At 40.6% G+C, this 24,365-nt stretch overlaps 1 protein-coding gene across 3 annotated transcripts in view; it reads right to left on the bottom strand.

The window, feature by feature from the left end:
• wnk4a (WNK lysine deficient protein kinase 4a) overlaps nucleotides 1-24,365 on the bottom strand; it is a 75,913-nt gene that overhangs the window by 12,589 nt on the left and 38,959 nt on the right. Inside the window, exons 6-15 of one of the 3 annotated variants that reach the window (XM_072561530.1) lie at nucleotides 23,145-23,367; nucleotides 19,759-20,110; nucleotides 18,407-18,522; nucleotides 15,575-15,645; nucleotides 14,236-14,377; nucleotides 11,942-12,058; nucleotides 10,519-10,683; nucleotides 9,833-9,890; nucleotides 9,265-9,399; nucleotides 2,795-3,831 (exon numbers count right to left, since the gene is read on the bottom strand). In XM_072561530.1, coding sequence (XP_072417631.1) covers nucleotides 2,795-3,831; nucleotides 9,265-9,399; nucleotides 9,833-9,890; nucleotides 10,519-10,683; nucleotides 11,942-12,058; nucleotides 14,236-14,377; nucleotides 15,575-15,645; nucleotides 18,407-18,522; nucleotides 19,759-20,110; nucleotides 23,145-23,367 — 2,416 coding nt within the window. The remainder of the gene's footprint in view (nucleotides 1-2,794; nucleotides 3,832-9,264; nucleotides 9,400-9,832; nucleotides 9,891-10,518; nucleotides 10,684-11,941; nucleotides 12,059-14,235; nucleotides 14,378-15,574; nucleotides 15,646-18,406; nucleotides 18,523-19,758; nucleotides 20,111-23,144; nucleotides 23,368-24,365) is intronic. The other 2 variants (XM_072561531.1, XM_072561532.1) reach the window with 2 other exon arrangements.

Here is a 24,365-nt window from a genome sequence, read left to right as displayed (position 1 = left end):
TCAAAGGCCTCCAAGTCCTCCATTTTTTCCTCTCATGCTGTCCCAACCAGTACCTTTCCACCGACACCCTCATCTGCCTGGCTGAACTGGTCCTTGCCCTTAACAACTTCTCCTTCCAATTCTCCCACTTCCTCCAAACCAAAAGGATAGCCATGGGCACCCAGATGGGACCCAGCTACGCCTTCCGCAGCTACACCAGCGCCACACCCCACCTGTTACTCCTCTATATCGCTGACTGCATTGGCGCCACCTTGTGTTGCCGCAAGGAGGTTGAACAATTCATCAACTTCACTAACACCTTTCACCCCGACCTCAAATTCACCTGGACCATTTTGGTCTTCCCTCCCCTTCCTGGATCTCTCCATCTCCGGCGACTGACTAACCATAAACATCTACTACAAGCTCACCAATTCCCACAGTTACCTAGACTACACCTGCTCCCACCCTACCTCCTGTAAAAATGCTATTCCTTATTCCCAATTCTTCCACCCCCTCTGCATCTATCCCCAGAATGACCAATTTCACCTTAGAAAATCCTAGATGGCCTCTTTCTTCCAAGATCGCAATTTCCCTTCACCTCCAGTGCATCCTCTTACTGTACCTCTGCCCTTGAACCCACCCCTCCCAACATAAGATTAGAACCACCTCCCCCTCGCCAACCCCACTCCGGACCTCACCTTCTATCCCACCAACCTCCACATACATTGCAGCATCCTTCACCACTTCCGCCACCTACAAATGGACCTACCACCAGAGATATATTTCTCACCCCACCCCTATCAGCGTTCCAGAGAGATCATTCCCTCTGCGACCCCCTCATCAGATCACCCCACTCCCAGCACATTCCCCTGCCACTGCAGGAAGTGCAAAATCTGTGCCCACATTCCCCCCTTTACCTCCGCTCAAGGCCCCAAAGGATCCTTCTACATCTGACAGAAATTTACCTGTCCCTCCACTAATCTACTGGATCCGTTGCACCTGATGTGGTCTCCTCTACATCGGGGAGACAGGACTCCAACTTGTGGATCATTTCAGAGAACATCTCTGGGACACCCACACCAACCAATCTCACTGCCCTGTGGCTGAACACTTCAACTTCTCCTCCCACTCCGCCAAGGACATGCAGGACAGAGGATCTTTTCCATCGCCAAACCCTTACCACCCGATGCCTGGAGGAAGAATGCCTCATATTCCGCCTTGGCACCCTGCGACCACACGGGATAAATGTAGATTTCACCAGTTTCCACATTTCCACTCCTCCCACGTTATTCCAGTGCCAAGCCTCCAACTCGGCACCACCGTCTTGACCTGTCCATCACCTTTCCCATCTATCCGCTCCACCCTCCTCTCCGACCTATCACCTTTGGCCCCACTTTCATCTACCTCTTGCATTCTCTGCTACCTTCCCCTCAACCCCAGCCCCCTCCCATTTATCTTTCAGCTCCCTCACCCCAAGCCTCATTCCTGATTGAAGGGGTTATGCCTGAAACGTCGATTCTCCTGCTCCTCTGATGCTGCCTGACCTGTTGTGCTTTTCCAGCACCACACTCTCAACCCCAATTTCAGAGATCAGTTGTGGATCTGGAGTCACATTTAGGCCAAACCAGTTAAGACAGCAGATGGCTTTCCCTAATGAATATGACCGGGATCTTCTGATGTGGATCAGAATTCCGATTTCTGATCCAACCTACCGTTTTTGCCCATTCTTGGGTGACATATAGAAACAAAGGAGGAGTAGGCCATTTTGCCCTTCAAACCACCTCCAACATTCATTATGGTCATGGCTGATCATCCGAATCAATGGCCAGTTCCTGCTGTTCCCCTATAACATTTGGGCCTTAACCCATCTCAGCTGAAGTAATGTAAATGAGTCCAGGAATCAGTGAGGACAATATCGGAGAGGATCAATGTGGAAACCATATCCTCTCTTCAAGTAGTAAGTGCCATATTCTAGGATTTAAAGGTCTTGTAACCATTTTGACAGCTACTGAGAGAATGCAAGCGTGGGTGATAAGGGACAGGTGCATAAGGGGGTAGGGTAGGATATGGATAAGGAGGTCAGATACCAGGTAAGAGCAATGTGCTTAGGGCCGGTCGAGCGGTACAGTCAGTGAGGGCTATTGAGGTAGGTCCAGTCTAGGTGGGGGGCCGTCAGGTCAGATCAGGTCTGTTTGGGGATGAGTTTAGGGATCATAACACATAAGGGGATGGGTATTCGGGTGGGGTACCTAGGCGGGGATGGCGCAAAATCAGTTTAGTGGTTACCCAGAATCAAGAGAGGCTTTAATTCTCTGAACTCTTTCCAGTTAAGCATGAAGCTTGAAATAGCCTGAACCTCCAATGTCTCTGCCTGTAAACTCAGAATTGTGGACGTTTTGGATAGTTCCACGTGCCAATTAATTGCCTAGAACTTGCTGGGCAGTTCATAGTCAGTGGTGTTCGGACTTCTGCCTGATCTCATGCTAAGCTCCAGTCCACACTGCTGCAACAGTGTTGCTGCACTATCATTGATGAGCTTAATGGAATTTAACAAAAAATCTGCTAATTAATTACCATAAATGAAGCCAGCTTCCTAATTCCAGCTTCTCCTGTTGCTTTGGTGGATTTTGAACTCTGGATCATTATTCTCTGGATCATTGGATTACTGGTTCAGTTACAGTACCACTATGCTACCCTTCCCATCAGTTTTAAATCACTATGGAGAGTTATGATATTTTAATTACACATTTCAGAAATGACAGCAATTAATTTACAGAATTCTAAATCGATTGTACTTCCCAGAAATTTTACTTACCGAGACCTGTCTATTCTCTTGCTCTTTAGTGGAGGTGCTTATAAGATCCGAAACTGCAACTTGAGGTGTGGAAGTTGGAAGTGATGTAATGTCACAGATACCAGAGTGTATGGAGTTTCCTGGATTAATATTCTGATATGGTCGAACGGAACTGGCAAGATTTAATATCGGACTGGGATGTGAATAAAACGGAGTGTTTGTTGTTGATAGACTGCACATGTTTGTGGCTGCTGTTACTGTGGACATCGGTAAGAAAGGTTTTATGGGAGATGTTACATCCTCATATGGGTTACCTTGGAGATGTAAAGATACAGGGGTGAAGTCAGTTTCTTTACTTGATAATGTGGTTAGACCAAGTTCAGAATATGGTGTTCCTGGACTGACGTTTTGCAGCAGCTCAGGAGATCTGTTGCATTCATTAAAAATTGATTCAAGTTGTCCTTCTAGACCATTCACGCCACCATTCTCAACATTATGTAGTTGTTGTCCAATATTTACTTCTGGAGATGAAAGATGAAGCTGCCTGGGAATGTTGAATGGAGAAGTGACTGGAGAAGTAATGTCACTACAGGGGGACATCAGTGGCGACGGTGAAGAACTGTTTGGTAGCATTGTATGGGCCAATTGACTCATGCACATCAATGATAACATATCAGCCAGAAGAAACAGAGGCTGTGTTCTTGGAGGCCAGTTATTATTCTGTGGCTGTATAAACTGTGGCACATCTTTGCCAACATTCTCTGCTTCCTGTGTTGAAAATTCTTGTTGGGTACCATGCTGTGGACTCCTGTGCTGATTCAGTGCTACATTTACAGGACTGTTTGATTCGCACACAGTATTAGGCAGAGACGTTAGCACTGGCTTAAAATTCTGCGATGGTGTAGATATAGACAGATTATTTCCATGGTGGGCACTGGTAGAAGCTTGAATTGGGTCAAGATTGTTAAATGGCACATTACTAAATGCTTCGACTGATGTATTGGCTATAGAAGTTGATAGCAATGGTGCCCTTGGCTGGTAGAACACATTTGCCGAAGCTGGAGGAAAACAAAGTAATAATGGTTCAATCAGTTCACAAAGTCTTAGCGAAACTCATTCAAACATTCAAGTTAACTTTTTTTGCTGGCAATAGTACTAAAGAGTTGTTCTCATTCAGGTGTACCATCAGAAAAATAAACATTTTAATCACAGTTACTACATTAGGGATGCTTTTAAGTGATTCTGATAAAGGCAATTTGACAATATGTAACCAAGACAGAAAATGTCATTTTGGGACCAGATGTAGAAAGGGCCCAAACTGGAAATATTAACACCTGTTCTCTCTACAGATGCTGACTGAATGGGTACGACTTTTATCCAAAGTGAAGGGTGTTTTGGACCTAAGCTTGCGCTGGAAATGTCTCTCTACCTGCTGGCATGCCAATTCTTTGTCACCTCTGGGCCATTTTCAAGACCAGCAGTTTGAGGGAACATGCTTGCCAATGGCAGCTAAGCCAATTAAAATGTCAATTGAATTAAATTATAATGTCCCTCCACAATGTGGAGGTGGAATTATGATGGTATGGCAGCTGTAGCCTAGCGGAAATTATACAATAGACAAGTCTTCAAAGTGCCTTGATCTCCTCGCACCTCTATTTACTATAGCTGCAGCCATTTCATCTGTTGTGGCTCTGCCACCCAGAGCAATGGACACAGCCAGTAAGTCTCATGGCTGTGGAACCCTCCAGTTCTTCAATTGGATTGCAATCTTCCCAGAGACAGCATTGGAATTGGCCACCTCCTCAAGAATGTCCTCCAGGCTTCCTGACTTGGAATTCGGCTGAAGCTGGATTGGATCCCTAATACTAAAATTCATCCCAGTGACTCTGGCATTTTCTACTTTGGTTTCAGTTTGCACAGTGGTAGTGGTTACAGTTAAAAAACTAACAGGAGATGGGGTCTCCACAAGTATCCCCAGTCTCAGTAATGGAGGAGCCCCACATACAAGTGTAAAAGACAAGGGTGGTAAATTTACATCCATCTCCAGACTGAAGTGCCAAGTGGATGATCTACCTTGGTCTTTTCTGGAGGACACCAGTATGACAAATGTTTGTCTTCAACCAATTTGATTTATTTCATATGATATCAAGAAGTAGCTAAAGGGACTGGATACTGCAAACGTTATGAGGCCTGACAATGTTCCAGCAACAGTGCTGCAGACTGGTGTTCCAGAGTTGCCACACCTCTAGTCGAGCTGTTCCATGACAGTTACAAAGCTGGCATCTATCCAGCAACATGGAATGTTGACGAAGTATATCCTGTACACAAAAAGCTGAACAAATTAAACAGCAATGTAATGAAAGGGGTCATTGACAGTACTACCAAGTATCATGTTGCAAAGGAGTAATTACAAGATAACACATGGCTTAGAAAGGGTGGCGCTGGGAATCAGACAGGGATACTCTGACCCATGGACACAGCCTTAGAATTAGAGGGGGTTAATTTAAAACGGAAATGAGGAGACATTTCTTCAGCCAGGTGATGGGCCTGTGGAATTCATTGCCACCGAGCGCAGGGGAGGCCGGGACATTGAATGTCTTCAAGTCAGAGATTGATAATTCCTTGCGAGATTAAGAATTTAAGGGATATGGGGAGAGTGTGGGTAAGTGGCTTTGAAATGCCCATCAGCCATAATTAAATGGCGGAGTGGACTCGATGGGCCGAATGGCCTTACTTCCACTCCTATGTCTTAAGCTGCTCAGTTTGGGTTCTGCCAGGGCCATTCATGTCCTGACCTCTTTTCAGTCTTGGTTCAAACATGGAGAAAAGATCTGAATTGTCGAGGTGAAGTGAGAGCAACTACTTTTGCCATTTGATGAGAATGGCATCAGGGAGCTCTAGAATAAGTGTCACCATTAATCAGAAACTGAAGTGGACCAGCATGTCCCTGCTGTGGCAGCAAAAGCAGAACAGAGGCTATAAATTCTGTAGCATATAACACACCTCTTGTATCCTCAACATCTACAAGGGAGCCATCAGGACTGTAAGAATAGATGATAATAGAATCCCTACAGCGTAGAAACAGGCCATTTGGCTCAACAAGTCCACACCAACCCTCCAAAGAGTATCCCACCCAGACCAATTCCCCTACCCTACCCTAATACCCTAACCTACACATCCCAGGACACCATGGGCAATTTAGCATGGCCAATTCACCTAACCTACACATCTTTGGACTGTGCGAGGAAACCAGAGCACTCAGAGGAAACCCATGCAGACATGGGGAGAACACGCAAACTCCACACAGACAGTCGCCAGAGGGTGGAATCGATCCCAGGTCCCTAGCGCTGTGATGCTGAAGTGCTAACGACTGTGCCACCATGAAATGTAATACTTTCTAATTGCCGTGACGGGTGCAGCACCCACAATATTTAAGCAGTTAGACACCATCTTAGACAAAGCAGCTTCCTTGATTTGCAGCCCATATTGAACACAGATACACAGTGGCAGCAGTGAGTACCATCTACAAGCTCAACTGCAACAACTCACCTTGGCTCCTCCAACAACACCTTCCCAAACCCATGAAAACTACTAACTAGAAGGAGGACAGCAAGTGCAGGTGATTATCACCACCTGTATGTTCTCCTTCAAGTCACACACCATCTTCATTTGGAAGTGTAATCATCATTCCTTTGTTCTTATTGGGTCAAAATCCTGGAACTCCCTTCTGGACAGCACTGTGAATGTTCCTACGGCAAAAAGACTGTAGTAATTCAAGAAGGAAGCTCACCACTGTTCTCCCCAGGACAACTGGGGATGGGCAATAAATGCCCCTAACCAGTGACGCCCACGTTCCCTTGAGTGAATTTTTAACAAAAAGGAGACAGGATTGATCAGGCAATATGCATTTTACAGTCAGGAGCTCCAAGTTATGATGGTCAAGGCTTTCTTTCTATCACTGGGCTCGGAAACTCTCCAGTTGTTATCCCTCTTAATGATTCCCTCCTGCCATTGGGGTGAGAGTTGAAAGGAGTTCCAGGCTAATACTCAACCTGTTCGTCTGCATTCAGAATACACCTTCCTTGGCACTCAAATTCTGGATTGAGGCTAAAGCCCAGAACTCTGGCTAAAAGGCAATGTTGTGTATCCAGTGTCACAAAGCTGGTCCTTTTTTATAAAAGATGTTCCTTTTCTCAAGAATAGGGTGTCCTTGACTTTTTTCAGAGGGGTCATAAACAGCTTCCGGTTCTGATTAGATTGGTTTGGTACAGAGATTAAAGGATAGTGAGAGGCCTTTTGTTTATATGTGAACAGGTGAACCTTCAGGCCAAAGTGGTCATGTTTTAGAAGTGATCTGTATAATGAAAGGGGAGTGGTCAGCTCTCTAGCTGGGCAGTTCAGTCCTGAGCTAGTTAGGAGTTCAGCTGTGTAGAAACAGGCTGCGAAACTCTCTCTCTCTCTGTCCTTCTAACTTCAACCTGTAAGCATTTGTTCCATTTTTACTGCTTTTTTAAAAGGGGGGTTGCTTATTGAGACTGTTGTGTATATTTGGAACAGCATGATTAAGTCTAGTTTGGATAGATCGAGTTCTATAGGGGTTCTTTATTCCATTCTTTTTGTTCAATTGTGTAATTTTGTGAATAAATTTTTGTCTGATTTAAAACCTGGTAGTCAACCTAGCTAACTCATTCTGGGTAATTTTCACTGTAAACTTACTGAAACAAATTGCAAAGTTATGGTCTGGGCTGCCTGCTTAAGATTTTTTTTTGAGTGGTCTGGCCTAGTCCATAACACCACTGAGTAAAAGATCTCTTTTCCAGATTCAATAGCTTTAACCACTAACCACTACTTGTCAATTATTTGTTGTTTTTTCACCTTAGAGACCTGGAACGGAGTCCTACAAACCTGGGTACAGAAATCAGTTTCTGCTATCCCGCCAAAACAAATTAACTGCAGGGAAAGGTTCTGCAGGGACAGAATATTTGATGCTTGGGCTGGTTTCAATAAACCAGTTAACTGGATTTCTTCAATGCAAATCTAAGGCAGTTCATTGGAGGGACCAGGATGAATGGCAGGCTGCCGACAGAAGTCACACGAGTTGTGTCTGCTTCAATGGCTCTCGGGAGGACTCAAACTTTTTTTGGTTCTTTAAGGACTTTCAATTTAGCTGCATGTAAATTCAATTCGATTTGATTCAATTTTTAAGCATTTCTTCAAGGGGGCCTGATGGTGTGTTTTAAACTGATATCCAAGAAGACTCATGGTGACCTGACCAACATGATGAGTGATATTTTTGATGGCGTTCGAGTGCAGGAGATGGGATCCTTAAGCAGAGTTCTGTGGCCTCCACAACTTAATAGGCACAATATCCCATCCTTCACCTCCAAGTAGCTGCAAGGTTACAATTTCGAATGATTTTGGACAGCTTGCATTCAGTTCCCAAATTCGCACTAACTGCCCCATAATTTTAAATCTCACTCAGAGATGGCTGGATAGATGGTGCAGAAAATATTAACGTGTCAAACTGGAGAAACAGGAGGTCTTATTCAGCATTTGGAGTTGGGGAATAATGAGTGAACGTCTGGAGCTAAGATATCTAAGTGTAAATGATGCTGACACGGACTATCCAAAATGGAATGGAAAATTAGTCATTGCTTTTGCACTCATGACTATGTTATGAGGAACTGAATCCCAACTTAGGGTCTTTCAGTACAATATCCTTTAATTAAATTTAAGTAGCAAATAGAAGCTGGTTGGAGTAGCAGGGATACATCCCCAAAATGACCAAATTAAGTCCATATAATGCAGTCTGTTTCAGAATGAATCATTGATACAGCTTCAAATATTTTTGCCCTTTTGGACCCACAAATTCTCTCCAAACAGGTGTTTTTATTCATCCTAAGTGCTTGCAGTTCTGATGCACATTGGTCCAACATTTATAGGAATCTATGTAAGTCACCAATTTTTCTTTTGTTCTTGTATGTGATGTCGGAGTCACTCAAGACTAGAATTTGTTGCTCAGCTCTAATTCCCTTTGAACTGATTGGCTCTCCAAGCCATTTCACAGGGCCATTAAAAGTCAACCTCATTACTCTGGGTTCGGAGTCACATGTAGACCAGACCAGACCAGATAAGGATGATATATTTCCAACAGTTACAAGGTCGCCTTCAGACTAGCTTTTAATTCCAGACTAAGGGAATTCAAATTTCACTATCTGCCCAGGTGAGATTCAAACCCATCACCTCAGATCATTAGCCTGGGCTCTAGATTCCCAATGGAATTATGATAACCAATATCATCATTTGAAAACCTGCTTGCCATGAACCAAAAGCATATTAAGGTAGTTGCTCACGAAGCAAGGCACAACTATATTAATACAGAATCCTTTATGTAATTTTGAACTGATGTAACAACATTAAAAACTGGAACACATTCATCTTATTCTACTTCCTAGTAGTTTTTGATATTTTGTTTAGGAAGGCACTCATACCTGTAGATGTGGTAACAATACAGGTTTTTGTTGAGGAGTTAATTGTCAAAGGACTTGACAGCTTATTTTCAGGAACAGGACTAACCAGAAACTTCCTTGTTGCAGATTCTATGACATGAGGGGTATTCACTTCACCTAACACAGAATAAGGAGATCAAGTTATAACTGCAATTCAATACATATGTAAACAGCAACGAGTACTGGTAGGCAGAGTCATCAGATAATCCCTGTGTCTTTTCATTTGATATTGATGTTTTGCCAAAGAACTGTCACATTTATGCTCTGCATCTGTAGGCTGTTCTATGCAGTAGGCAATTTTTGGGGTAGGAGAACTGATTCAGGAGATCAGAGTTCACATCCAGCCTCAACTAAAAGAACAAAATCTCTCAGGTAGCTGACAAGGCCTATTGTGAATTGTGTTTGAATATTCAAACTAGTTCCTATTGGATACAAGTCCACAAACACAGAACTATCCATCATTCAGCACAAATGCCACTATTAAAGGTTTAATTGATGCAAAAGTCAATACCGTGATACAGAAACAAAAGGCATTAATTGTGTTACTTACCTGCTCCTGCTGAAGATAATAATGTGGGATGGGGTGGCTGGTTTAACCTTTCTTCACGCTGTGGAAAAAAAACTCATGATCACATGTCACCAGATTTATAAACAGGCAATTGTTCTTTTCTTACTTGGGTTACAAAAAGAAAGTACTTATGGAATTTAATATTATAAATGAAAGCACCCAGGCAGCATCACTTTAATATGATAATTACTTTTCAACTGCCTGGAACCACATTAGCATTATAGTGTTTACTGTTCAGTTTACAGATTACATGTACACACAAGTTTCCAGCCATACTATCAAATGTACTAAGCTATAAAGTACTCTTGCTAGTAATACTGGACTGACTGCATTCATATGGCATTCCTGTCTATTATTTTAATGCATATTTAATGTAACATATACTTCAAGCATTGATCCACCAGTATTGGCAATAGTAACTTTCAGCCTAATGATTTTATTACTAATAATATTTTGCAAAAAATAAGATTTGAAAGTTAACACAAAACCTTTCTGGTGATATAAAGTGGAGTGTTATATCTGTACTCTCTCTTACATCTGTTAATAAATGTACCACTAAGTTTGTTTACAAGGTATGATAACACTCAAATGGTAGAGAGATAAAGAGGATGGGCTACTACAATAGTTTCTTAGTTTGAGAAAAATATCATATTTACAGCATTTCTTACCTGAGACTCATGTGAACTGGGAGTATTTGACTGCTTACTAACTTTGTCAGTGCTAGGATCCCCTTGAATATCCTTCTTTAACACAGCTTCTGCTTTGTGTATGATTTCTTGCAGCTTGCTGACAAAACCATCCTGCTCTGACAGTAGAATGAACTCCCTATTGATCTGGAAATTCCATAGCATAATCAGTTCACAGTACTTCAGTGTGGATTAATCATTCATAACAAAGTTAAAGGAAGTATCACCATATTTTGGAGAGCCCTACAATTTCAGACTTATTACATGCTAAATATTCTATTTAACCAGTGTAACCTGACACCTTGATCATCTGATTAGCAGACATATTGGTTTGTTTGATAATCTCATGGAATTTGCTTCAGGAAATATAGCTTTCTCTTTACTTCATAAAAGAATGAGTCTCATTTTGCATCAAATTCAAACAATTGATTCAAAGTTTGGCATGTTATTTTCATTGTACAAAAGCTGATGCAATCATGCAAAAGAATGTGGGCATTACTGGCTAGACCAGCATTTGTTGTTCATCCCTAATTACTCTGAAGAAGATGGTGAATGTCTGCTGTTCTCAAGTGCAGGAACAATCAAAAAGTGCTGTTGGAAAGTGGGTCAGGGTATGTACCCAGTAACAGTGAAGGAATAGGGATATATTTCCAAATTAGGATAGCATGTGGCATGGATAGGAACTTGCAAATGATGATGTTCCCATGCATCTCCTATCCTTCCCCTTCTAGGGGGCAGAGGTTATGGGTTTGGAAGGTGCTGTTGAAGGAGTCTTTGTGAGATGCTGCAGTGCATCTTGCAGCTGGTACACACTACTGCCACTGTGTCAACGGTGGAGGTACTGAATGTTGAAGATGTTGGATAGGGTGTCAATCGAACAGACTGCTTAGACCTGGATGGTTTTGACCTTCTTGAATGTTGTTGGAGCTGCACCCATCCACGCAAGAGGAGAGTATTCCATTACCCTCCTGACTTGTGTTTTGTAAATGGTGGACAAGCACTGGGGACACAGAAGACGAGTTACTCGCTGCAGAGATGCATGCATCTGAGTTTGTTAATCACTGGTCCATTTCAATTCCTGTTCAATGGCAATCCCCAGGCTGTCCAAAGTGAGGAATATTGAACTAAATCAACAGTAACATAAATAGTGCTTCTATTGGAATATTATTGTTGTCTGTGTTGATGACAATTTGTGCCCTGCACACAGGAGCTGGTTTGGTTGTGAGATGGTTTATAGGTCTGGCCTATTTTCTTGGCCTTGGCCATTGTGTTGTATGTTATGGCATGCATTTTGGACCAGGCCTCAGCCCACACTTTTGGAACTGTTGCTCTTTTGCCATTTGCAAAAAGAGATTCCATGCCTAAAGTTTCCTGAGGAAGAGGATCTCTCTCATGTTTTACCTACCATAACTGCAGCAATATCTTCAGGGGAGTCTCCTTCCAAATCGAACTTGAACGTTACCATTTTGTTGTTGTGTGTCTGGAGTTGGCACTCTACAACCCGATCTCCTTTGTCTGAGATCTGCAGCAGGAAGGAAAACTGTTAACCAATAGTATGCAGTAGCTATGACAGCAAAAGCTAGCACGATCCACATTATCAGTAAAAATTGCAGGCATTCCCCTTGTGATCTACACTATTAAAAACTAAATATTAAACAAAACAAAAGCTAGAGCTAAAAGCAAGAGGTGGCCAATTTTAAGTTCAGTAATAACAAGGATAAAATCACAGAACTGTTGCAGCACAGAATGAGGCCATTTGACACTTATGCATCAGCTTTCAGAGTAAGAATCTCTTACTTAAGTGAGATGTCATTCTTCCTATAACTCTGCACATTATTCCATTTCAAATAATCATTCAAATCCCTTCTTAATGCTTTCACTTAACCGGCCTCAGGCAGTGCAGTCCAGACCCTAAAAAATTTGTTTTGTGAAAAAGACTTCTCCAATCACATTTCATTTACAATTACTTAAAATCTGTGCAATCTCATGCTTGAATCTTTTGCAAGTAGGAATGTTTTCTCCCTATTTGCTCTGTCCAGGTCACTCATGATTTTGAAAGGCAGAATCTACCTTTCACCAGTCACTGTGGCCGCTGTGAGGCCTGAGTTACTTTTGAGGTTTGGGCTCGACTTCTTTTGATCTGTCAACATGGACTAACCAAGTTGGTATTCCACTTTTGCTTTATGACTGGGAGGTTGTGATACTGGCCAGTTCCTATATGAATGCTGCCAACAGTCTGGCTCTAGATGGATGCAATCCCAATTGGGATGGTATTGTCAGCAGCACTTTGGCCTCTGAACACCAGCACCGATGGGAGGTGTGCGCATAGTGTACACTCAATGCATTTTTAACTTAGATGTGGAGGTGCCGGTGTTGGAATGGGGTGGGCAAAGTTAAAAATCATACAACAGGTTATAGTCCAACAGGTTTCTTTGGAAGTACTAGCTTTCAGAGTGCTGCTCCTTCATCAGGTAGCTGTGGAGCAGGATCATAAGACACAGAATTTATAGCTAAAGATCTCTACTTAATGAAAGAGCAGCACTCCAAAACTAGTAATTCCAAATAAACCCATTGGACTATAACCTGGTGTGAGATATTAAATTTTTAACTTGGAGATTGTTGTCAAGACTGCAGTGTAATTTTTCAGACCCTAATTTGCATATCACCAAAAGTTGGTCTACCCATCTAAAGACTTGTACTAAGCTGCATTGACTGGAGTACCACTGCAATAGGGGCAGTAAATGACCCAATGGCCTATTTTCACATTTCAAACATCAGGGGGTATGGACCATTCGAGGCTGGAAATACATGGAGGCCTGTTTCTGGAGACTATGATCAACATCACGGAGGCAAGTGCATACCCAAAACAACAGGCTCAAAGATCAATGCTGGATTGCTTTTTAGACTTCAACTGAATAATGTGGGTGGAGACCTGGCACTGGTTGCACCGCCCTGGGCAGCCCACTGCTCTGAGGGGAGGAAAATCCATCTCAATGATTCCAATACCTACTGATTTCTACTCCTACAACATTCATCAATTACATTCAATAGCACAATGCAGCAAGTCCACAAAGTGCAGTCACTGTGTGTAACGATACAGCCAGGCCAGTTACATGTTTGTTTTCTTTGCCCGTTCTGGAAGGTGGGCTTTAAGTCAAGGCCAGAATTTGTTGCCCATTTGGAATTACCCAGGGATGGAGTGGCTTGTTAGGCCATTTCAGAGACAATTAAGACTCAACCACCTCAATCACAAGAGTCACATGTAGGCCAGACCAGATAAGGATAACTGATTTCCTTCTAAAATATTTTTATGAACATTGTTGTCCCTACTTGGATTTAAATTCCACCAGCAACTGCAGTAGGGTTTGAATCCATGACTCCAAAGAACTAATGAGGATCACGGGAATATTAGTCCAGTGATATTACCAATAATCCACAATCTCCTCTAAATCTATTGTTGGTATTGTTCCATTGTAACATCCCTGAAAGTGTGTCTAGAGATTATATAATTCTAATTTACAGCCAAAGTTCTTTCTTTCAGTTTGAGTAAACAAACATTGTAGCACATTATGAAGGGAAGAACTTTGTGAGAATGTGCAGGAAAATAAAGATTGGAGAGAAATGGATCTTCACTTAGCAACTGTGATGCAATTTCTTGTACTGCGCAGTAACCAATGATCTGAATTAAGATATGCTTACATTAAGAATTCGTAGCCTGGATCGACCGCGCCTACGAATGAGTTTGCTCGAGATGCGCTTCACTGGCAGTTTTGTTGATCCTTCTCCTGCAGATAGACCTTCATATCCATCACTCATTCCAGAAGCAACATCTGAGGCATAGCTGCATAAAACCAACCAGAACAGAAAATAGAGCTAACATTATGAAATACATTGTTGGATTTCCATCAACTTGATCAACTTTTCAGTTATAATCTACTAGTGAGAAAAAATGCGTTGCATAGTGTAGTTTCTGAAACAGATGATAATGCATCATTTGTTTTACAAGTTAAGAAAATAATGGAGGGTTAGAGTTTAACGTTTTCACTATGAGAAAGTAGTAATTCCATTTTAAGAGAAGTATTGATCCATTTAATTTCTGTATGCATTACTGATCTGAGACAAAGTTTATAATTTTTTAAAGCAATTCCAAATCACTGGACTCTTGTTTAAAAAGGCGGTGGTTTAGCACAATGATTATGTACGTAGGTTCTCATCTCAAGGGCTTCTTTCTGGAATATAACTGCCAAAAATAACATAGCTCCACAAATGCTGGCAAGGTGCAATGAAACAAACTAGAGCCACAACTACAGACAAAGAGGGTAAGATAGCTGGTTAATACTGTATACGTCATATGATCAACTAAAAAAGATAAAGGAGCTATAAAATAATTTTTACAGCCAAATTGTAAAATCTGTACGGTTTTCGATGACTCATGAGACTGTTCAAATGTTATTGAAACCTAACAATCGATGTGACATTTCAAAGCGATTGTGGAACTTTAATTCTTTCTCGCAATCTAGTTATTTAATTCTTTACGGAGCATAAGACATCCCAAAAATTGGTCTCTTTTTCACTTTGTTACTTATTGACAAAGAATTTTTTAATGTAAACACTGCAAATACAAATTACTGCAGAACAGGTTGGTATTTAATGAAATATAATAAATTCTTTATGATCATACAAGAATTTTCTCGTGACTCCATAAACAAAAACACGATCATATCTTCTCCTCTTTTTGATAAGGATGTCTCTACCTCTTTGAAAGATTACATATTGTGGTCAAGATAAGAATTAGTGAAAGTTACACAGACTAATGATGGGCAAATTTAAATGCCAATGGAAGAATAAACACATCTTGGGGAAAAGAAAATCAAAACACATTCTATAATAATGTCCTACACTTTTTTAAAATTCTAATTGATAGTTATAACTGAGTTAATGATTCAGATGCATAAAACTTTCAAAACAGAGATACAATTGGATTAAAGGTTTGAATGAAAAATGGGATCATCAATTAATCATAGTCATTTTGATTTACCTGTCAACTGGTGAATTTAGCCCACTGTGAAGTGACAAATGATGCTTTGAGGGGATAGTCACAGCAATACTCTGCAATTGAAAGATGCAAAATGGAATAAATGTTATGCAACATAATAAACACTGACTAAAGATTGTTTCAGTGATCAGAAACTAAAGAACTAAACATTAATCTGGTGGAGGAGAAGGGATCACTCTTCTGTTATACACCTGGCTAAAGTTTCAGTCAATTGAATGAACTAAAAATCAGATAAATTTTACAGATCAGTTCTCTTGTCTCGAACAGTTTATTGCCCCCAGTGGGAAAGATGAACATTAAGCCCAAATACAATCCAGGCTGTTTCCAACATTTTTATCCTGTAATAGTTATCCTGTAAATTATTAAACCAAGGATTACGTTACTACAGAGTTCACCCTGTTAAATCAAAGTTTGCAAATTTATAGAACATGTTTTACTGTTTCATTTTCCATTAATCCAGAAGCTCTAGCCTAAACAATATTAGGCAACAATTTTTGGCATGGCTATTCAACCATTGATGTACGTCATGTACTTGAGAACGGCCCTTGAACAATCTAAATTATTGCCTTGAATATTTTCAAAGCTCTTGATGATCTGACACTATATGTCCTCCCACCAACATCATGAGTATGTCTCTTCCATTTTCTTCCAACTCTTTGTTTCATTAATGAATATTCCTTTTGATTCTGACCTCTTTCCCATCATGTTTCTTTTTTATATAACTGCCTCCTTAATCATGCAGCTCAAACCTGGTTTCATAAATTTCCTTCAAATCAACAGCTTGAGAGCTCAGAACTTTCAAAGTCTATTCTTTTCAAATATAGTTTTCATTTATTCTGCATTCTCATGTTTTGCAATCAAATGGTCTTGTTCTATAAAAAAAGTGTTCCTTTTTAAAAAGCAAATCATTCACTAGTTGTGGGCGTCACTGGCCAGGCCAGTATTTATTGCCCTTAGGGTAGTTGAGATTCAATCACATTGCTGTAGGTGGAGTCACATGTAGGTCAGACCAGGTAAGGACAGCAGTTTCCATCCCCAAAAGGATATTAGTGAACCAGATGGGTTTTTCTAACACTGGATTAGTGGTGCTGGAAGAGCACAGCAGTTCAGGCAGCATCCAACGAGCAGCAAAATCGACATTTCGGGCAAAAGCCCTTCATCAGGAATAAAGGCAGTGAGCCTGAAGCGTGGAGAGATAAGCTAGAGGAGGGTGGGGGTGGGGAGAGAGTAGCATAGAGTACAATGGGTGAGTGGGGGAGGAGATGAAGGTGATAGGTCAAAGAGGAGAGGGTGGAGTGGATAGGTGGAAAAGGAGATAGGCAGGTCAGACAAGTCAAGGAGACAGTGCTGAGCTGGAAGTTTGAAACTAGGATGAGGTGGGGGAAGGGGAAAATGAGGAAGCTGTTGAAGTCCACATTGATGCCCTGGGATTGAAGTATTCCGAGGCAGAAGATGAGGCGTTCTTCCTCCAGGCGTCTGGTGGTGAGGGAGCGGCGGTGAAGGAGGCCCAGGACCTCCATGCCCTCGGCAGAGTGGGAGAGGGAGTTGCAATGTTGGGCCATGGGGCGGTTTGGTTGATTGGTGCGGGTGTCTCGGAGATGTTCCCTAAAGCGCTCTGCTAGGAGGCGCCCAGTCTCCCCAATGTAGAGGAGACCACATCGGGTGCAATGGATACAATAAATGATATTAGTGGATGTGCAGGTAAAACTTTGATGGATGTGGAAGGCTCCTTTAGGGCCTTGGATAGAGGTGAGGGAAGTGGTGTGGGCACAGGTTTTACAGTTCCTGCGGTGACAGGGGAAAGTGCCAGAATGGGAGGGTGGGTCGTAGGGGGTGTGGACCTGACCAGGTAGTCGCGGAGGGAACGGTCTTTGCGAAAGGCGGAAAGGGGTGGGGAGGGAAATATATCCCTGGTGGTGGGGTCTTTTTGGAGGTGGCGGAAATGTCGGCGGATGATTTGGTTTATGCGAAGGTTTGTAGGGTGGAAGGTGAGCACCAGGGGGCGTTCTGTCCTTGTTACGGTTGGAGGGCTGGGGTTTGAGGGCAGAGGTTCAGGATGTGGACGAGATGCGGGATCTGGTTGTTCCAACAATCAATTCACAGTCATCAGTGGACTTTCTATTGAATTCAAATTCTGCCATGGTGGGATTGAAACCTAGAACATTACCTGGGTCTAGCGATAATACCATAAGGCCACCAGCTCCTGAGGACACTTGAAGTATAAAACTGCATAGCTATAATAGTATTTCCTTCTTTCTATGATATTTGAACTTCTGAAATCTTTGAAAACATGGTAAGATCTAATCACTACTTACTTCATCTCAGTTTTTAAAGAAATTGTTCATTGTAATTGTTCATTGTGAATATAATTAAGAAAGCGATCCCTTTTGAAATTGAAGTACATTACCCCATGAATGCAAACCAAATAGTAAATCGAACAATTTATTAACTTGCAATATGTGATCCTGTAATATTTATTTCATGAGTTCAAAATCAAATGACAAGAATATTTAATAGATACATCTACTCAATAGTCAAAATTGAGAAGGTGTGCAAACTGAAAGACAGATTTGTTGGAGAAACTAGTTTGGAAGTGACTCTCCAATATCCCATAAACACTATCCTACCACACTGCAACTTGAGAACAAGCTTCTCCATATTGCCAAAATTTGCCCAAACACAATGGCATAAATTGATAAAATGATATCACCATGTCCTTAAGTGCTAATCCCATAATTAGATCAGAGAACTATATTAATTTCATAAAATTTGATGCTGTCTGCAAAGCATCCACAAGCTTACGGCTATACTTACTGCTGGAAACTGGAGTCCAGTTCCAGATTTAGGAGTTAACTGGCCAGCCATTTGCAAATTATCATTCGAGTCCAAGAACCCAGAAGAACTTAGATAACCATCAGTCTCACAATCAGCTAAATCAGAAGTAGAGAAAAAAAGGGATATAATTGGTTTCATGTGACCTTAACAAAATCAATTTCATTCTTCCTGCACTACTTTGCAAACTGAGAATACAATAAAAATTCTGCTATTATCTAAATGAATTTCACTGGTACACCTATTAACATATTATTCAGCATTAAAATCAGTGGAAGTGAAAATGTTTTAAAACTATAATGATGCTATCATTTAGTGTATCAAAATGGTGAAAATCTATCAACATATACACAGTTGTTAATTCTTTAGAAAATGGGTTTGTAATCGACTGAAAATATTATGGAAAGGGAATGAGAGATATATCAAAGTATATGTCTTGCCAATGTCATCAAATTAGATAAACCAGAAATCAAACAATTTGAATCCTGTGAACTATTACTTAGATGGTTTGGCTAATATCAGGAATGCTCAAGCATGAAATTACAGAACTGTATGTATTTCTTACACAGTACATTAGAAAAGCAAGATTCTGCACTGATTTGGCTTTATGACAGTATACATGGAAACACATTTTCTTTTTAAAGATGTTTTCCTAGAACAGATAGGAAGAGAAAAGTATCCACAAACTTCTCTTTGATCTCTTTGTGCTACTTTAATCATAGCGTTGACATTTTCCTGGCAAATACATTTATGCAATTAATCAGCAAACTTATGTATACATATCTGTGGTTTAAAACCAGCTTTGGAAATTACTTCAAACTGCAAATAAACATCTTCTACACAGCTAGTTCCTGATCTCTTATTGATCCATGTGGGACTGGACAAGGATATTGAAAAAAAATAGCATGGAGCTACATTACTGATACTAGTCTAACAAAGCCTGGAAAATACTAAGAAATGAGGGCTAATAGTTCAGGAAAACACAATTCAGTTGGTGCTTATTAATTAACTCAGAATTAAGAGATGCTTAACCATCTACTTTTGGATGCTAAGCATTATTTAGAAATGAAATACCATTGGCATAGCATTATGTCTGAATTGAATATTAGGCAGACTGTACAATTGTCTGCACATTATACTACTTGTTTGACATCCCAGTCCAAGGTAAATTTCATCCTCCATATGTCTCAGATTGAATCCACATAGATTTGAATGAAGCCCATATAACTAGTCGAGAATTTAAGCACAAGGGGAGGCTATTCCAGTTGTCCTACTTAATTAGGAGCACAGAACCTGGCTTTGTAACTGATTTACTTATTTTAATTCAGTCTTACATGTAGCTGAAGAATAGTTGGTATTCCTATAACGAAATGTCTGATGTTGATCAGCCTCTGGTTCCTCAGGCTCAGGTAGAAATGAAGGATTCAGCAGGATCTCTGTGGGGCCTGTGGGCGCTGGAGACCGCGAGAGTGGAGTCGCTCCAGCTGCACTCTCTGTTGTGTCTTGAGGTACCTTTAGCTCTTCTAAGAGCTCATAAATTTTTTTCTTTTTCTCTTGCTCTTTCTTCTTCAGTTCCTCTTGCATGCGTTGGTTTCTTTCACGTTTTCTTTTTACCTCAGTCACACGATCTCTGATGGCCTTTGCAACTAATTTATAGTCAGCCTCACACACAAAACCCAATGTTACCTAAAAAAAAAGAGGTGCACCACACATTCAAAAGTGGCAGAAGAATATTCTATGGAAGAAAAATTAATTTCACAAGTGCATACCTTTGATCGTACAGCAACATACCACATCTCCTCTTGCATGTTGTTTCTAAAATGCATTCAACCGTGTGATCACACATCATATGTTCACTGTAACAACACTTCTCTGAATCTCTTTAATTGACTGTATCTGTTAATATTACTTGGATCCTTTTTTCAACAGCTGTAAATGGATAATCTAACTTGTCCTCTGTCTTCAGTAAATAGATAATATATGAATATTTGAAATAAATGGAGATCATCAACATTGTAATATTTGTCACAAGATTCAGAAGGTTTCTGCTCTCTAGGCTGGTACTCAATAAGGCAAGACTCCAAGATGAAAATGTACTGTTTTTCCACTTTGTAGCTATTCCAATGGTTTAGTGTGCAGCGTGACTACATGGTCGGAGTCATCCATGCCGACCAGGTTTCCAAATCTAAACTAGCCCCATCTACCTGCATTTGGCCCATATCCCTCTAAACCCTTCCTATCCCTGTACCTCAGTCCAAATGTCTTTCAAATATCAGAATTTTACCTGCAATTTCTGTTGAGTCAGTATATCTCATCTTAGAAATTACAGCAGGCTCCAGTACCCTTGGGTTAGGGAAGGGGCAAAAAAAAGTCCTACTTTCTGATGCTTGTATAAGTGCAGTTGGAAGGCATCTATGTTGATAATTATGTAAAGATCAAGCTGGGATCAGCTGAGATACATATATTGAACAGCCGGATTCAAATTTGATGGATAACCATCACAAGTGCCTAAACTCACAGAGACAGACCATTTGGGAAATTAGTGTGAGGACAGTCAGTGACTATAGAGCAATGCCATTGCAAATATTTGTGTCTTTATGACAGAAAATTGGCAAAAAACTGAATAAAAAGAGACATATCATTGGTATCAAACTGCTCAGACACAATGTCTGGTTTCAAGCTCAATTCTCAGTAATTGTTCAGTTAGCCAATTTGGACACGTAATACATTGTTTGAAGTCCCTGTATTGGCAAAATGGAGAATGACTAGGATTCTACATCTGCTGTATTCAGTGATAATGGTTCCCATGGATATGTAGGTATCACTCATCCTGTGGATTTTAAAGTAAACCTCAATATTTATTCATGATGATATTAATCATTTACAAATTCAGCCTTCAAAAATTATAAATGCACTTGGATTGTTAGCCCTGTCAACTGTGGTACCATCCTGTTAGAACACTTAATCTTCATGATTTGTTTACATATCCAAAACAGTATCCACATAATCCACTTGACAAATAAATTATACACAAATTGTAGATACCATCTGTCCAAATGCTACTTCTTTCTTTAGAATCAAATTAAATCTGTCCAAAGACCAGCATCGAGTATCTCCCATGAAGAGGCTGTCTTGAAAAAAAAGGGCAAATTCAATCCAGTCACAGAGCTTTAGTTAGGGCCCATTAGAAAATGTATAATAAAATTCAGTTTCCTCATGATCTTACTCTACCACTTTGAGCTTGAATTTATTGCTATAAAACATGAAATCCTATATCTGATTTCTGGACTAATGGCCTGAGAGTGGCTCTCTTTTATAGGGTCTTCATTCTGAGGCCTTTAAAATTTATTTCCAAGACTAGCTTGACACTGGCTCTGATTTTGTTCTGTTGAGAGAATTTTGATGTCCGGAACTAGTCATGCTTCACAAACTTCGTTTTGGGTGGCACCAACTGCAGAGATGGTTTGTAACTTTCTCAATTACATTTAGATCAGAATTATACCAAGATTTTAGCATTTTAATAAAATAGAGGCAAATATGTGTTGAAGAATACTAAAACTGAGAGTTGCTGATAGAATAATTATTATTCTAAAATGCTATCATCTAGGCATAAAAAAAAGTTGGAAAAGCTAGCTTTGGAATTCTTGTGGCACAGTGGCTAGTTGGTTGAGCTAGCTGGATACTACTAGACTCATAGAATCATAGTTATACAGCATGGTGACAGACCCTTTGCTCCAACTTGTCCATGTCAACCAGATATCCTCAACTGATCTCGTTGCATTTGCCAACATTTAGCTTTTATTCCTCAAAACCTTTCCTATTCACAGAGCCATCCAGTTGCCTTTTAAATGTTGTAATTTTATCCACCTCCACCATCTCCTCTGGCAGCTCGATCCAAATACAACCACCCTCTGCATGAACAAGCTGCCCCTCAGATTCCTTTTAAAATTTTCCCTTCTCACCTTAAACCTATGTCTTCTAGCTTTGGACTCTCCTCCCTGGCTATTCATCCTATCCATGCACCTCATGATTTTATAAACATCAAAAAGGTCAGTCCTTATGAAGCAGAATTGAGCCAACAGCACATGGTTCAATGTCTATTCCAGCTGGCGTGGATTCATAGCCTGTCTCTATGCTCTGTGGTGGTGAACATGGCACTATGGATCAGGCTTGCCTTTGGTCATAGAATTCAAGACGAACAACCATTTAGCTTTCCCATCTGCAGTCAGATGTCGATCCTGTTAGCTGAAGAAAGACTCAGACTAGTCACTGTCAGTAGTACTGGCACATGGAATAAGCGAATATGATCTTGCGCAAGTGACTTGCCAACTGAAGACCCAATTATTGGAAATTTCAATTTATAAATTGTGTCTGTCATAATTTTGCCAAAACCCAAATCCTTTTCCTTTTGAGGAAATTTTTTAAGTAAAGCTAAAAGACAGAATGAAGTAGGGAGGGGATCATTTGCTAATTATTTCAAGTCTTTTTTTTCAAGCAAGAGCAATTTCAAGAACACTGGCCCAAGATTCATGTTTAAATTCAACAATAAACTGGTTGTTAGGGTTATTTTCAATATTGCATTAAATGATAATATATCAAAGATAGGATCAAATGTAATCAAATACTTTGGTTGCATTATTGCAAAACTTACAAAGAAAACTTGTATTGCCTTCAGCAATACACATCAGCTATGCATGTATGTAAATAGTGGGAATTTTACCATTTCCTGTGCCACTTCTTCTGAAACATCCTTATACAATTCAAAAAGAAACTCTATGGCTTTGTTGTCTTTGTATTTGCCATGGAGTTTCTTTGAGTCATCCATGCGGAGCCAAAGTTTTAGGGCAGATTTTGCTCCATCATCTTCCTCTGCAAGCTCAACATGCACCCCAGTATCCTCTTTAAAGAATGAGTGGTCAAGAAGATCCTGAATGGTGTACCTGCTCAAAAAGAGAATAGGATGCTAGGATTAAGCTGGCTAACGGACCTGGAAATTAAAGACAGTGGTGTCTGATTATTATTTTGATATTGAGAAACATAGTACTTAGTGTTTACTGAAGGAGTGAAGTTGGGGTTGGGAAGCGGAGTTGGATATCATTCGCCAATTTAACACAAGTTCGCTGGCTATATTATGGGAAGGAAATAAACTAGGAGGAAGCGAGGACTGCAGATGCTGGAGATCTGAGTTGAGTGTGTGGTGCTGGAAAAGCACAGCAGGTCAGGCAGCACTTGAGGAACAGGAGAATCGATGTTTTGGGCAGAAGCCCTTCATCAAGATGAAGGGCTTATGCCTGAAACGTCGATTCTCCTACTCCTCAGATGCTGCCTGACCTGCTGTGCTTTTCCAGTACCACACAGTCGACTATATTATGGGAACCCAGCTTGGGAGTGGATGGAAAGGTTTTGGTTGAGCAACATGTCATGTTTGTGTAATTCCGGCTGCAAAAACACACTTGCTACTTAACAAATTAATAAAATCAAAGGATGTAAAGAAATTACATGTCATAATTCTGAAGTTGTACTGATACCAAGCATGTCTATGAAAGATGGGTTCAACACACTATGTATTCCTCGATACAATTTATCCAATTGGAATTGCAATTGCGAGTTTGCTGAGAAGACCCATAATGAATTCACTTTCTGGGCATATATTTACCATAGAAATATCAGGGAACATTTTAATTTATTTACAATGCCACCATATATAGAACATTACAGCACTTCGGCCCTCAATGTTGTGCCGACCTGTGAAACCAATCTGAAGTCTATCTAACCTACACTATTCCATTTTTATCCACATGTTTATCCAATGACTATTTAAATGCCTTTAAACTGGGCAAGACTACTGCTATTGCAGGCACTGTGTAACATGCCCCTACTACTCTGAGTAAAGAAACTACCTCTGACATCTGTCCTACATCTATCACCCCTCAATTTATAG

This window comes from Chiloscyllium punctatum, chromosome 42, assembly GCF_047496795.1.
Source record: "Chiloscyllium punctatum isolate Juve2018m chromosome 42, sChiPun1.3, whole genome shotgun sequence".
Classification (NCBI taxonomy): domain Eukaryota; kingdom Metazoa; phylum Chordata; class Chondrichthyes; order Orectolobiformes; family Hemiscylliidae; genus Chiloscyllium; species Chiloscyllium punctatum.
The sequence above is the reverse complement of the archived record's forward strand: the minus strand, read 5'-3'. Positions and strand labels throughout refer to the sequence as shown.